The following is a 15,346-nucleotide window of genomic DNA, read 5'->3' on the forward strand; positions in this document are numbered from 1 at the left end:
GGTGTAGAATGGAGAAGAATAAAACTGAGTTACTATTACATGAACTGATTATTTAATGGATTTATCAGAAACTATTTTAATGCCCTATTTATTTTTATTACAGAAACATGTGTGGTCTCAGATAATTGCTCTCCTTCCAGTAAAATTGAACATAAATCTAGCTTTTGTTGGAATTAAGCAAAAATTAGATTTCAAATGTGTCATCTTTGAGCTATTACAGTAAATCTAACAAAGATTTCCTATTTAGTTAAATTTTGAGACTAGATCATAGAAATATGTGACTTGAAAATGGATGATACAGAGAATGTTCCAATAAGCAAAAGAATAGGAACTCAAAAGGCTGTGATTTTCTGCTTGGAAAAGGAGGCAGAAGAATGTTTCAGGGACACAACAACCTAAAACTGCACTGGTTTAAGCTGCTATGGAAATACATACTTACACCTGATTTATTGTTTCCCCTTTATATCCCAAACTCAAGAGCTGTTGATATTTCTGGTCCATGTGAAGATATCTTTAAAGTCAGCCATCCCCTAATCCTTCCTGTAATAAACTATAAGCATTAAACTACTCAGTTCAAGGGAAAGTATGAGCCTTTTATCATATTTGTGACTCCTGTATGAATGCTTCCCACTTTGTATCTTTAATTATGGAGAACAGAGCTGCACAACTATGTTGAATTGAATAATTGAATATTGAATACAATCACATAAATAACAAGCAATAAATTTATATTGTCTCTTTGCTTCAGTCTAGATTTCCTAGCTTAGGTTAGAGCAGACAAAATGGACACTGAAGTTCAGCGTGACAGCTGAAGCCATGTGACAGAGGATCATATTTACTTTCTGTGACAAAGGAGTTCATGCAGAGGAAACTCAATAAGTTCTCAATGGGCATTCCACAAACCAGACTCATGCTAATCTTCCTTTGGGCTGAGGTGGATGAGTATTTTGAGGTGGAGAGCATCTTCCAGATTGCTTGATTTATGCTAGCTGTGGAATTCTTTGAGCTGTTCCTCGTTGATTGGGATATAGGAAGTACTGGGCAAATATCTCTGAATAAGCTTAGACCTGCTGTTTCTTGTTATGTAGATATTTTTTTTTTACTGTTTTCACTATAGCTGTTTAATTGTGCTAGCAAAAACCTTATAAATTAAATAGCAGACTGGCAAAGGTCAAACTATGGGCCTCTAACGTCAGCCTAGTTACTTGAGTTGTTTCAGCACAGTGGACCAAGACATGGACAATCCCAGATGATGGGTTTGTATCTAAAAACTGATTTAGTGTGGTTTATTGCTGTGTTACAGTATCACAGCATATTTTTCCTGCCAGTCTCTCCTGTTAAGACTTTTTCAGCCTCAGAACTTGTCAAGCTAGAATTCTTCAGTGTAGCATACTAGAAAGAAGTGTCAGCTTACATGTGATGGTACAGAATAAGCTGGCACTTTTTAACATAGCTTTAAATAGTCTTTCACATTAGTTTTTGGTATTAAATATATTGTTATTATTTTATATTCCCATGACTTTTGTTTTTTTTTCTCTGATATTTTCTTCTGAAAATGCTACTTTTACTTCAAAGTTATTGCTATACTTACCAGCCAAAACTCTTGGTAGGGCAATCCACCAAAGCAATTAACTGCACCAGTGGACCACTCCTTTCTAACCCTATTTGAAAGGACTTTCCAGAGCTGGCTTTAGATGAGATGAGTTGTGATTAGCTACATACCTGCCTTCCTATCTCATGAGATCTCTGAAGCTCCTTCCCTTCTGTTGTTTTTTTTGTTTGTTTGTTTTTAATGTAAAGTACATATTTTAATATCCTTCTGAATTAATAGCAGAATATCACCATTTCCCTAATCTGTGATAATATTTCCTGGCATTTTTCCAGATATTGCTTTATATGCCTGTACAGTCATGGTAGTTGATGAGGATAAATGCCAGGAAAACTGGATCCCCCTTTATGTGTAATAGTTCATAAGGAACTTTTTCTGTGGTTTCTTGAATGGCTGTTGATTAGTAAAATATTAATTAATGATATACCCATGTGTTCTTTTTCTTTTCAGCCTAAGGCTAGTATTTAATATTACAGCTCCACCATGAAGCTTTTAGAAGTCTCAGGAGATGGAATTTTGCTCATTGAGTAATGTAACTGTAGCCAGGCTAAGCTGTGACTGCTATTGGTGGGACAAATTGTCTTTCACTATCTTGCCTCCCAAAATCATTCTATGCAGTAAAATTGATCATACAGGAGCAGCAGTGGCAGCAGTTCCTGAGCTGAAATATAGAGCAATGAATTGATTTTTCAACCTTAATAAACTGGTGTCACACACAACCAAGCTAAACCTGGAGTCAACATTTATCTACATTTATAGATAAGAATATTGAAAATCTATCTCTGGGTTATCTGAAAGTAGTAAGAAAAACAGACAATCAATGCCTTCCCTAAAAGTAATGACTGTGAACAAAAAATTGGAAAAGTTTTTGTAACTCTGAAAAAGTATGGGATTGCATCACTTTTTATGCCATCTTTGAGTGGTAAACAATTATTCAATGAAAGAACTATTTTTATTCCCAATATATATGGCATTGCCCAAATCAAAATGTCAATAAATAAATGCTTGCTCTTGTCTGTTATTTATTTATTTTCATAAAAAATATTTTTATGATTTAAAATACCTTCATAATGGAACTTATGAGAAATCTTTCTACTAATTTATTGAGATATTACTTTAAAAAAAAATAATCATTAGGGGGTTTGTATATGCTTTGTCTAGCAGACCCATCAGTAAAACTGCAAGGGAAAAAAGTGAACATCATCTTTTTAGGACTTAGTCCTTTCTGAAGTGTCCACATGTAAACATATTTATGAAGATACAATTTGCAGTCATCATACATGAGGAAGGTGGATATTTTTTCTCACTGAAAAATCAAAATTTTAAAAATACAAGATGTACACACACTATTCTTCATCAATAAAACAACAAAATGCAATAACTACTTCATATCATTTAATGATAATTCTATAAATATGGCATTGCTCATTTCTGTCAGAAGATGGTCTTTCTTCTCAAAAGTAATGTATATTATGCAATAAAAAGATATGAACAGTTTTTGTCATAGCATCTACATGTATATAGAGAAATTATTTTTTTCAATTTATCCAGAACTAAACTTGAAATGTTAAAAGTTTGAAGTTTTCTTTCTTTGGCCAACATAACACTTTTTGTCACTGTTCACCAGCTCTCAATAAAGGAAACAAAATTAACTGTGGTAGGATTAAGCCCACAAAGGTCAGTATGGCTGAAATAGTGTGATGGTGAAATTACATAAAGTTTTTGCATCATACATAGATCCTTGACCTGCCCTTCTGAAGGAACATTCTGTCCCATTTTAACATTAAATAGGATGAATGTTGTTGGAAAAGTAGAATTTAGCCATTGCTGAAATCTGCCAGCAACAAGCTGTCCAAGCTGAGATCCATGCTGGTATAACTTCATATTTTAAGCAATTATTTATACAGTTTTGCATTTTCTGCTGCTGAGCAAGTTTTTGATTCTTATTTTTCCCTTCAGTTTCCTAATATAAATTGTTTGTTCTTACTAGCAAACAAAATCTTTAAAATGTCATCTTCCTTGCAAGAGGTCTATGTCCTCTACCACTTTTCTTTTTTCTCTTAAAAAGCATTTGGACACAACGAGTGCCCAGACCCTGGAGTGCCAATCAATGCTCGGCGTTTTGGTGACAACTTTCAGCTGGGGAGCTCAATTTCAGTTATATGTGAAGAGGGATTTATTAAAACACAAGGAACTGAAACAATCACTTGTATGCTAATGGATGGAAAAGTAATGTGGAGTGGACCTATTCCTAAGTGTGGAGGTATGTATAATATTTCTTTCTAAATCAGGAGAATTTGATATAATAATTTCAAGCTGTCACCAAATGAAGATGAGATTTTTGCAAATGAATAGCACAAAGCTGTTATTGCTGGTACAGTATTAGATCAGAATGAAATGATGATCTCTTCTGGGTCTTTGGCTATGGTATTTAAAACTGTTTAAGATGTTTTAGCTCTCTGCAGTACTTGTGTTTCTTCTATCCACGGTGACTCTAGGCTGGAGAAGACTCACTTAGCAATTATTTTTGGTTTTTTAAACAGAAATTAAGTACTTCCATACATTACAAGCTGAAACCACAGTGTTATGCATATTTCCTTGGACTTGTTTATACTAATTGACACTAAAATATATTTGCTTCATTGTCTATATTCTAGGATCTTTGTACCTAAAAGGGGAAAATTAATTCACCTGTTTGTAATGATTAAAAAAATATTAATCAATTATAATATGATCTCCAATTTGTTAGCTTTTACTTGAAACAACAGTTTAGTTCTTATTTTCACTATGTAACTGCCTTTCTGACAAAATTTGAACAATTTTAATACATTAGTGTGACTGTTTACCATATGCTTTGCATCCATGTTTACTTTCTGTGATGAATGATTATTGTTTCATAGATATAACGTGTGTCAGTTTCACTAGATAAGATAGGCTATAATACCTTTTCTTTACTATGACGTTCATGGATCTTTACAGCACTGCTAATAAAATATAAAGTTGCATTTTTCAATGTCACATTAAAATCTTAAATTACTGGGAATACTTTTAAGTGTCAGTCCATGCACAACCTGATCCACAGGTGGTCTGAGACTCTGAGTGGAAAATGTAATAGAATCCTAAAGTTTGAGACACAGGTATATACAAATTTTTATATTTATATAAATTTTATATATATATATATATATATATATATATATATATATATATTTTATTTATAATATTTATAAAATTTATGATAAAATTGGAAGACAAATGAAAATATGTGTAAATTAACAATTTAATTTTGTCCCTTAATGTGTTCAGAAGTTTTACTGGCTATGTAAAAATTTGTCTGTAAAACAGAGTTCTTTGATAAAAACTCTTCATACACCTCATAATTTCATTGTCATAAATATCAAGTCAGAGGCATAAGCTCCACATACTGACTAGGAATGTGACTGCTGTGCAGTGCTCCTTACACTTCAGAAATGTCAGAATTACAGTATACAGGTGGGAGCTATTTAATAATCTGGTGCAGACAAACAGCATCCACATGCTCATTTTTCAGGCAGTCCTGGCTAACCTCTGCTGGGACTTCCTCCCAGCCCTGCTCACAGCTCAGGATTCTATCTCAGGTCAGACAGTCACTTCATTGCCACCAAACCCCTTTCCTGTAAGCAATCCAGTCCTGTTCAGCTGTCTCAGGTGGAGCTGGGTGTGTCTGTGCAGGCACAAACTCAGGGTGTTTTTATGTGCATGTGCACCAGTGACCATCCCTGGCTCCTGGCTGCTTTTCTTTACCTGCTTTTGCTGCTCCCTGAAGACTTTGAGTTTGGGATTCCTTGTCCTCATGCCTTTCATCTTTCCTGTGTGAGGGTTGTGTGAAGGATTTTCCCATAATCTGTTCTAATATTGTGTGTTGTACCCACGCTGAAGATCTAACCTTGGTCCTCCTGCATAACTCCTGTAAGGCTTAATATCCTGCCATTCTGTAGCATTAGTGATAAGCTCTTCTAAGAAACATTTCTAAAACTATGAATCTACAAGATGTTTAGATGTTTAGTGATTCTGTGAACAGCCTATTATCCTAAAGATGTTTTTCATGCTCACATACAAAAATTTGCTGTTTCAACCCCTGCACCTTGCCATACAGAGAAATAAATACAAATGACTTTGTAAGGTTTCTTAGATCAGACTATGATTGTCTTTTACTATTTGACATAGGCCTGTGTTTGATAAAGAGATTCTGCTTGATGACCACCTCTAGTTGTGTTATATTTCTAAAGTTTCATTTTGAACACATGAACATTGGATATTAATCTGTCAGACAAACATCAAATAGGACTATAAGAATGAAGAGGGGATTAAAATCAGTGTAAGAAAGGTTAGGGAATCAATCCTTTGGCATGATGATTGGAGAGTTTTATTTTCCAAAAAACAAGGCTCTTTAAGATAAGCCCAGTAGCTCAGCTATTCTGAAGCTATTCTGAAGGGAAGTACTCCTGAGTTTAGGAAATCAGCATGTAATGGTAAAAGTCAAACAAAAAAAATCCATTAAATATTTATCTGCAAGAGCCATAATCAGAGGACAGATAAGAAACATTTCTTTAAGGAAAACCAGCAGCAAAACAATCCTAAATAAAATAGAGAAACTATTACAAATTTAGGCAATCTTAAGTGTGCATTATTTTTAATGCACTGTTCATAGGAATATTTTTTGCAATAGAGGTTTGGAGCTTTTTGTATTCTAAATGCAATCTGTGTCATGAAAATTTGGTGAGAATATGGAAATTTGTACAAGTTTTGTAATGCTATATTGTAACTGGCTCAGAATAAGGCCATCTGGTTCCTATTCTTGTCAATATAATTTGTAGTTTATAGGATTCATATGTATTATGAACATTTAAAAGTGCTTATATACAATAAAATATAGATATTATGCTCTAGAGTTAACTTTCTGGTTGTTGAGATAAATATGAGTTTAGATAACTTATTGTTTGTCTCATACTGTTTACTGAAGGTAGTATGAAAAAAACTAAGATAAAAGGTGAGAAACGCCCACTTTAAATGCACCAGTGCATAAAAAAAGAAGTATATATCTTCATATTTAGAAGTGTTTGCAACATATTGAATTCTGAACTCTATAACTTCTAGAAACCCTTTGTTTTCCCTAAAAAAATAGAGAAAGATGGAGCATTATGTCCTAAAAAAACCCCAAACCAAAACAAACCTATTTACAGCAAATCATCATTTTAGTATAGGACCTTGGTATTCTCCTGAGAAAAATGAAGATCAGACAAATGTGTAATAATTCATGGTCTTTAACTTCAAGTTGTGTCAAAGAGAGCAAAATTATTATATTTTTTTTTTGTAATGGAGAAGTTCAGAATAATATAGACAATGATATGTACTGTTCTACTTTGTCAAAATGAGCAACCAAAATGTTTTGCAGGCTCTACTAGATTAAATAACCACAAACAGAAAATAATTAAATAGCCACGTTTTTGTCAGAAAATGTCATATATTTTACACTATTTTTAGTAGAACCATGGTGTTATGAAACTTGATGGTTTTCTTCCTGCAAAGTAACATGCTTCTGCTCTCTGCCTAAATGGAAAAGGTCCTGGATGTCCTGGTGGACACCAAGTTAAATATATGTCCCAATGCAAAGAAGGTCAGTGGTATCCTGGGATGGATAAGACAAGGATGTTGAGCAGGCTGAGGCAGGTGATATTTCACCTCTGCATGAGTACTGCTTGCAGAAGTATATATTGCAATATTTATATGTGTTTTCCAATTAAAAATACCAAATAATCTTGTAAGAATAGTAAGCAGGTCTTTTTCATGGATGAGGAATTTGAACTGCCAACATGCCAATCAAAATTTATGTGGTATGACAGTGGATTCAGTGATGTCAAAGGTAAAATAACAGTTCACTGATTTCTAGCTTTAAACATATCTGAAACTTTAGTTTTTCAAGTCTTTCTGCCCACAATTAAAAGCAAAAATAATGATACTTTGTAGACACTATGTTTTGTTTATATTCTTTAATGCAGAAAATCTATTATACACATAAGTAGAAATACAATAGGAAAAAAAACCTTTTTCAGAATTATTGAACAATTTATTTCATCTTCTTAAAGTCTTAACTCAGTTATTTCTATCTAATTCTGAGCACCCCAGAGCCAGTCAGCTTTGAAACGATTGCATCTTCCTGAACTGGATTTTCAATATTTGTTCATTCTAATTGTCTTATATTGTAAGTGATAAATATGAACTGCATCTAATAAATCTGTATTATTTACCTTTCTCTTTGTTTCATTTTTAGCTCCATGTGGTGGGCATTTTTCATCTCCAAGTGGAGTAATCCTCTCTCCAGGCTGGCCAGGGTATTATAAAGATTCCTTGAATTGTGAGTGGGTGATAGAAGCTGAACCTGGACACTCTATCAAAATTACATTTGAAAGGTCTTGGCTAATATTTTTCTTATTTAATGTTTTCCAGTTTTTACCAAGAAGCAGGAGTTATTAGCTTTATCTTAACATTAGTTTGCATTATATCTAAAATCAAGCAATTGTTTTATAACGTATGACTTTCAGAAACTCCTTCAGAGCACAGATTATCTTCAGTGTAATTTCTACTTTGATGTGCTAAAAAGCTTTTGAAATTTCTACCCTCTTGCCTGTATTTAAGCTTGTCTAGCCCAGTAAAAAATGTTGTCTATATTTAAATATTAGCCTGTTTCATTTGCTTGTAACTATATTGCTATGATGAATTATAATTGCTAAGTTCTCTTTTTTCTCTCAAAATCACATAATATTCAACTCTGAAAATCTGAATCAGCTATGAAAACTAAATTAAATGCAGTCATAATTTTCCCCACTCTGAATATTTATCATATCAGCTGAGCCATTGTTTTGAAAGGACTGTGTGCTCTCAGGATGGAGTTCCAGTGTCCCCAAATTACTGCAGCATTCTGTTTTTCCTAGACTGATGTCTGTTACTAAGGTCCCTAAATCAAAGGATTGAAATGTGCTGAGCACCCTACATTTCTCATGGTAGCAAGATGTTGGCATTTAATTTGAACTCCTAATCAGAAAACAAGACAAAAATGCAATAAAGAATGCTATTCTTCATTTGTATTAGATAATTTTTAATTGTAAATATTAAAAAAATTGGAGGACAGTCCAGTAAAAAAGTGCCATTGATCAAAATTATAGTGTACAAATATGATGCAAGTAATTTTCAGCTGATATTTATGCAGCATGCTTTGACTAGGCTCACAATTGACTTAGAAGAAGGTCAAAAGAAAGAAGATCAAATTGAAACAATTCAAAAGTTGTTTTTAGCAAGGGATGAAATTCATAATGGCTTTGCAAAATTTGTCATTGTGATAAGATTTTTAAAACTCTTTTTTTAGTACTATATCTTACACTGTAATAATGTTTTGATGGAACAATACAAAGAATCAAAAGACAGGTAATATGTAGATTTCAGTTGTTTTCTGTCCTTATCATCACATGAAAGCTAGTCTTTCAAAATCACTAGTATATCACTTGAAATAATGATTTACCAAACTTTTACCAATTAGAATACAATAAAAATATAATAACTCCCTCCTGCTGAAAATTCTGTTGTTTTTGAAAAGAAAATTATAATTTCTAATAGTTGATTTTGATTTCAGCAATTGATTTAAACTATGCATTTGATGTGCACAGTCATTTCAAAGTAAAAAGCATTTATCTTTATATTTGAAAAATATAAATGCCAGCTGCATTTTCTTTCTTTGTACCTGAGTTTTAAATCTGACACTCCCTTACATACATTTTTTTGGTTTTAATACACTAATGCCTTGTCATAAAATTGCACAACCTCTATTACTATTGTAAGTAAGATCAAAAAGAACAAGATGTGGTCTCTTTGGATGACAGAAAAGGCTTCTATCCTCTTTATGACACCTTTTTTCCCCATTGCTGCTCATTTTTGACACTCTTGTCACTTGTCAGAAATTGATCTGGTCTGCATATTGCTCACATGTGGCAATCCAGAGAGGCCCTACTCACAATAAAAGTTTACTCTTATGGTTCTCTGTGCAGAAGTACACCTAAAAATACATCTATGTATGCTGACACAGATGCACTTAGATATATATATACTTACATGTCTGGATGCAAAGAAAAAGTTATTCTATAAATCACATGATGAAATAAAACTTTGTAGTGCAATGAAAGAAAGCATTTTTTAAACTACTGTTATATTTTTACTTAGAATATTATTTTTCACAAAGTTTAAATTTGCCTTCTGAGTCATTTATGCATTGGCTTTTAAAAGAATCATTCCAGTCTTGGCTACCCTTGTTCTGCTGCTTCTGCTTGTAAATTTTCAGCTGCACATTCTTAACAGAAAAGGAAATTTTGTTTAAATACACAACTTTAAAACTATAGTCAAATTACTTTCCTATATAATTAAAAAACCTCTCATATTTTGCCCAGTTCTTTGCCTTTCAGCTTTGTCCTCAGAAACACACATACTTTTTCTAGCATTTATTGGTGCAAATACCAAAACTTCCACAATATATGTGGTAGTTTGAAAGATTTTGAATTTCTTGGTCAGGAAAAATATTTATAAGTGGATGTCTATAACTTTAAAAGAATTTTTTTGATTTTCTAAGTTTCCCACTTGCAAAGTAGCTTCCTTTTAATCTTCCTATAATTTCTCTCTTATATACTTGGACAGGAGCCAGGTACTACATTACATGACTGTAGGCTAAAGTGCTCCTGTGCAAGGAGACAGAGACATGAGAAAAGAAGGAGATCCACAGACAAAGCAAATAAAAATAACTGTTAACTTTTGTGCTTTCAGCATGCAAAAAATGACTTTTTAATATGTTGTATGATTGTGCATGTATTTTTTAAAAAGTTTATTCCTGTTTTACAAGTGCAACTAAGACAATCTATTGATGTTTTGTTATAAATCAGTATCTTTTTAGGCTCAATTGAAATGACAGGAGTGAGAAATGCAATGCCATTCTTGATTGTAATGAAGTGTTTATCATGAAGCCTAATTATGAGTATTTAAATGTGAGAGATGCTGATAGCAAACTACTGATTGGAGTACTACTCATGTTTGTCTATTAAGCATATACTGTGCAGCAGGAAATCCTGACACTGCATTGAGTTGATAAGAGTGTCTCTTAGAAACAAAGATGTGTGTCATAAATACTCAGGCACCTTTATCTATTCAAATAAGGCCCCCTAAAAAAAGTGCATGTGGCATCTCCTATGTTAAAAATTGTTTCACACCTGTCTGCTTGTGAGTCCTCATAAGATTAGATATCACACAGCACTGAAGACATCCAGGTTAATTTAAAAATAATGATCAGTTAAGTAGGTAGGAACACAGCAAGGGTCTTATATGAGCACAGGATATTTCTTACTAAGTTAAAAGCCCTACTGTTTGGTCACACCAGAGGGAAAACAATATGTAAATATAGCAGATATGTTGAGCATCAAAAGATATTGAAGGAAAAACTGATATAAGCATGAGATTTATAAATTAAATGTAAACTGACCAGTTTTTTGCTCCAAATGACCAAGCAAAAGCATTGAACACAAAGCCCTCTTCAAATTTTTTTCAGTTCATCTTACTTAAAAATGGTTCTTACATTTTCTTTCATGCATAATTATTAATTTTTTTAATCTTCATATTTTTCTGCTGTTTATGGTGGTACATATAGTCTAAGTAGTTTTAGGAGGATCTCCTTTATATATTTGGAGATTCAATGTAATTTCAACTTGACTTGATTGGCCTGGTGGTTGCAGTACATTACCTTCTGTCTCAAGTATGCTTCTGGTATAGGTGCTGAGAAAGCTGAGCAAGACTAAGTGATCTCTTTCCAACATTTCTCCTATGTTGTATGGATTGCTGGGGGAAAAAAAAATTGGAAAGAGCAAGTTATTGCCTATTAGCTTTTCAGCAGGATGTTATTGTGAGTTACTCTGGGAACTAACAAAACCCAAAATTTTCAGTTTTCCTGCCACTAAGATTATCCCACTTCATTTCTGTAACTTCCTATTACTTTAATTCTGTGCTCTTTTATGCATTATTTAGTAGGAGCAGAACATCAATAAAAGGAAACACATGTTTTGTGGGTTTAATTTGTCTTCCTGTCTTTTGCCAGACTCCTTGGACATAAATACTGAAATATTGAGTTCCTCAGTACATTGGTTTTACTCGTGCAGTTCTTTGAATGGATTTCAAAAAGCTGAGTAAATCACAGCTAGAATTAAGACCATCTAAGGGTCCTTGTAAGATCCTGCTGTTAATTGTTGCTTTTTAATTCTGAGAAGGTTTTTCAGTAATCCATCAGAGTCCATTATAAAGCAGTATGATTGATCTAAAGTCTGTCATAGCAAGAAAGAGATAAACCACTCTGTCAAAATCCCAAACAGGTGCTTGGGATTGCTGATACCATCTAAAACAAGACAAGCAAGGAGATATCTAGCAGCACTATCACACTCAGCTTTTCCTTGCCAGGGAGAGCACACATGCAGTATTTAAACAGGCTTTCTTGTTTTCTAGTGCTTTCTAAAAAGGGTTTTAGTCATGGGGTTTTTTTTCAAATAACTGCTGTCACCACTTTGGACTGAGTCTCAGATGGCAGAAAGCCACTGGAATCAAGTAATTCTGTCCCTGCTTATAGATGGTTGTAAGACAGGAACCCAAGAGTATGAGCCTTTGATGATATAAAGTACTTTGATGATATTTTTGCCAAATGCATCAACATACCATCATATAATTTAATTAATTATTCAAGAAAGAAAAAGAATATTGTTATAAATGAGCATATGCAAGTAATATTCATATTTATTAACAAACTGTTTCTAGCTTTTGTTTCCTGCCATACAAATCAGCTCAAGGACTTTAAATTTATTTCCTGCCATACAAACTAGTTCAAGGAGTTTAAGGATCTTTAAGCTTTCTAAGGAGCTAACCTGAAATTGTATTATTGTATAAATTATATAGGATAATTAATATTTTTGCTCTGGTATTGAAAAATATATATATGGAGAAAAATATTATCAGGAATGGTGCATAGTTTAAAAATATGAAGTTTTTTGCATTTGTTTTAACTATCTCTTAAATTTGTGCCTCTTTTTTTCCACAATTCCAGATTTCAGACTGAACTCAATTATGATGTTTTGGAAGTTCATGATGGACCAAACCTATTATCTCCACTTCTGGGTTCTTACAATGGCACACAAGTTCCCCAGTTTCTGTTCAGCAGTAGCAATTTCATGTATCTTCTCTTTACAACTGATAACAGTCGTTCTAACAATGGATTCAAAATTCACTATGAGAGTAAGTACTTCTGTGTTGATTATTTGATTCCCCCTCGATGTTTACCCTTGTCATGTACAGATATCATCTTGGGTAAATTTCTGTTATTTTCCAGTCTGAGAAAGATTTAGTAATGGTTAACTGCAAGAGGGATGACCACTAATTTTATTTATATTTAATGCCATTGGTGTATTGCTCTGTGCTTTAAGAATCAAAATATGAGAATGAGAAGTAAATGCCTTTCTTCTGGAGGTTGCTTTTATGTTTTAATGTTCTTATACTTCATACAAAACATGTTTGTGGGTGTAAAACAGCATGAGATCAGGAAGATTATGAAAATCTAAGAAAATAACTGAATTAGTGTTCTGATTGATGTATCTGCAGCTCTAACTGAAGGTACAGGGAAATTCATTGGTGACTTGAAAATCAAGAAATGGAATTGCTTGATTATTAATTTTTAGGGTTTAAACATCTGCCTATGTTATTTTTTCTGACATAGAAATACTCTTTTGTCCTTATTATAGTTATATGCCGCAGAAACTATCTGTAATATTTAATACTTTATGCATTATTAAATTCCTATGTTGAAATACTATAATTCAATTTAAATTTTGTCTTTCTAAATATGACTTCTGTTGTAATAATTCCTACCTATATGAGAAATAATATTTTTACTGTAATCACTATCTTATTTGCTTAGTAAAGGTCATAGGCACATTGTTTGTACTTCTACTTATTTGAATAACCATGAAAAAAATCCAGATGTTCTTAATTTTTAACATTACTTTTTTCAATTTTCACTATTCCTGGGCACTATAAGGATACTAAAATTAATATGCATGGGGGTGACATTGCCAGATAAAATTTGAATGATTTGAATTCCATTGAATGTTAAACTCAGGCTGTTTATTGAAAAAAAAATTCTTATTATACCAAAATTATTACCTGTCCTAGCATTCAGCCACAAACTTCCATTTATATCATCTGCATTATAAAAAAATGATGATTTTGTTAAGTTTTCATCCATCCTGAAGTTTGAAGGAAGGTTATCTTAACACATTAGGAAAACTAGATTAAGATTGCTAACCAAAACTACTAAAATCATAGAAAGACCAAATAATGTTAAATGGCAGAAATTATACTTTGGGAATGTGAGCAGCAAAAGAAGGAAATCTGCAAATTTATTACAAATAAAAAAAAAAGTTTCAAATAAATACAGTTGGAAAGGAAATCTGAAATTTCTTTACAAATAAATTCTTGAATTTCATTGTAAAATCCTATTTTTGTAAAACTGATCCACACCTCACAGTTTTCTACAGAGAATAAAAGTGAAACTTATATTATCAGGGAGCATGGAAAATATATATTCTTACCATTTTTACACAAAATTAACAATTTTCAGTATTTTCTGTTTAATAGGCCCTGTTTATACACAGAAGTTTAATATTCATTTTATTTTTATTTAATTCTTACTTGTTTATCCTCTTGTATTATCCAGTACAATCCAATTCTATTTTTCTTTTTGGGAATACAAACAATAAGGATCATTGGTCTCCTATTCATCACTTCTTCTCCAGTCAAATATTGTATTGAAAGCTAAGATTTTTATATATTCTTAACTTTTATGCTAATTATATCTTGCCATAATTAATTTCTTCGTAAGGAAGGATTTTTTATGACTTCTGTGTAGGAATAAAAGGAATAACACCCATAAAAAATCTTGCACTGAATACTTCTAATAATTTACTAACTTCAGTATTTTTTTGTGGAGGGTTGGGGTTTTTTCATTATTATTTTATAATAAACTGCTTTATATGAGCTTTATATGTGAACATCTCACTGGGAAGTAATCTAAAAGGCTTAATTTTTTACCACACATTGAAATTCCCTTTATCAAGTCAACTTCTCTTTACTCTTTTCTGCTATTCTTTATCTTCTCAATGTATCATATATCAAATAGCACTAGGTATGAGTGTGATTTATGTAAATAATTGATCTATGTAAATATTTAAAATATGAATATCAAAAGAAATGTAAACAACTTCAGCTACACTAGTAAATTTTGATCAGGAAAAATATAGAGTGAAAATCAGAATTTTGAATGATCATCAAAGCTTTTTAACATCAGCATCAGGTTCAAATTCATTTGATGTTACTGAGACAGGATCAAACTAAATATGCTGTAAATCATTGGATATTTTTCTTCTTTTCCTCTGCAACAGTGGCAGGATTCAAACTGTGATCCACAGTATCTTTTAATGGTAACATGGAGAATTGTGGAAAGATTATTCACTGTAAATGTGTGATAATGAAGCCATCACCTCACAACCATCACAACCAATTACTTAAATTAATTTTTAAAAATCTGTAGGTTCCTTATCTAACTGTTTTCTTTCACCTTTTTTTTTCTTTTTT

At 32.4% G+C, this 15,346-nt stretch overlaps 1 protein-coding gene across 3 annotated transcripts in view; it reads left to right on the top strand.

The window, feature by feature from the left end:
• CSMD3 (CUB and Sushi multiple domains 3) overlaps positions 1-15,346 on the top strand; it is a 578,246-nt gene that overhangs the window by 331,080 nt on the left and 231,820 nt on the right. For all 3 annotated transcript variants that reach the window (XM_056483904.1, XM_056483905.1, XM_056483906.1), the window contains 3 exons: positions 3,678-3,872; positions 7,920-8,058; positions 12,765-12,952. In XM_056483904.1, coding sequence (XP_056339879.1) covers positions 3,678-3,872; positions 7,920-8,058; positions 12,765-12,952 — 522 coding nt within the window. The remainder of the gene's footprint in view (positions 1-3,677; positions 3,873-7,919; positions 8,059-12,764; positions 12,953-15,346) is intronic.

The sequence above is a fragment of the Oenanthe melanoleuca genome, chromosome 2, assembly GCF_029582105.1.
Source record: "Oenanthe melanoleuca isolate GR-GAL-2019-014 chromosome 2, OMel1.0, whole genome shotgun sequence".
Classification (NCBI taxonomy): Eukaryota; Metazoa; Chordata; class Aves; order Passeriformes; family Muscicapidae; genus Oenanthe; species Oenanthe melanoleuca.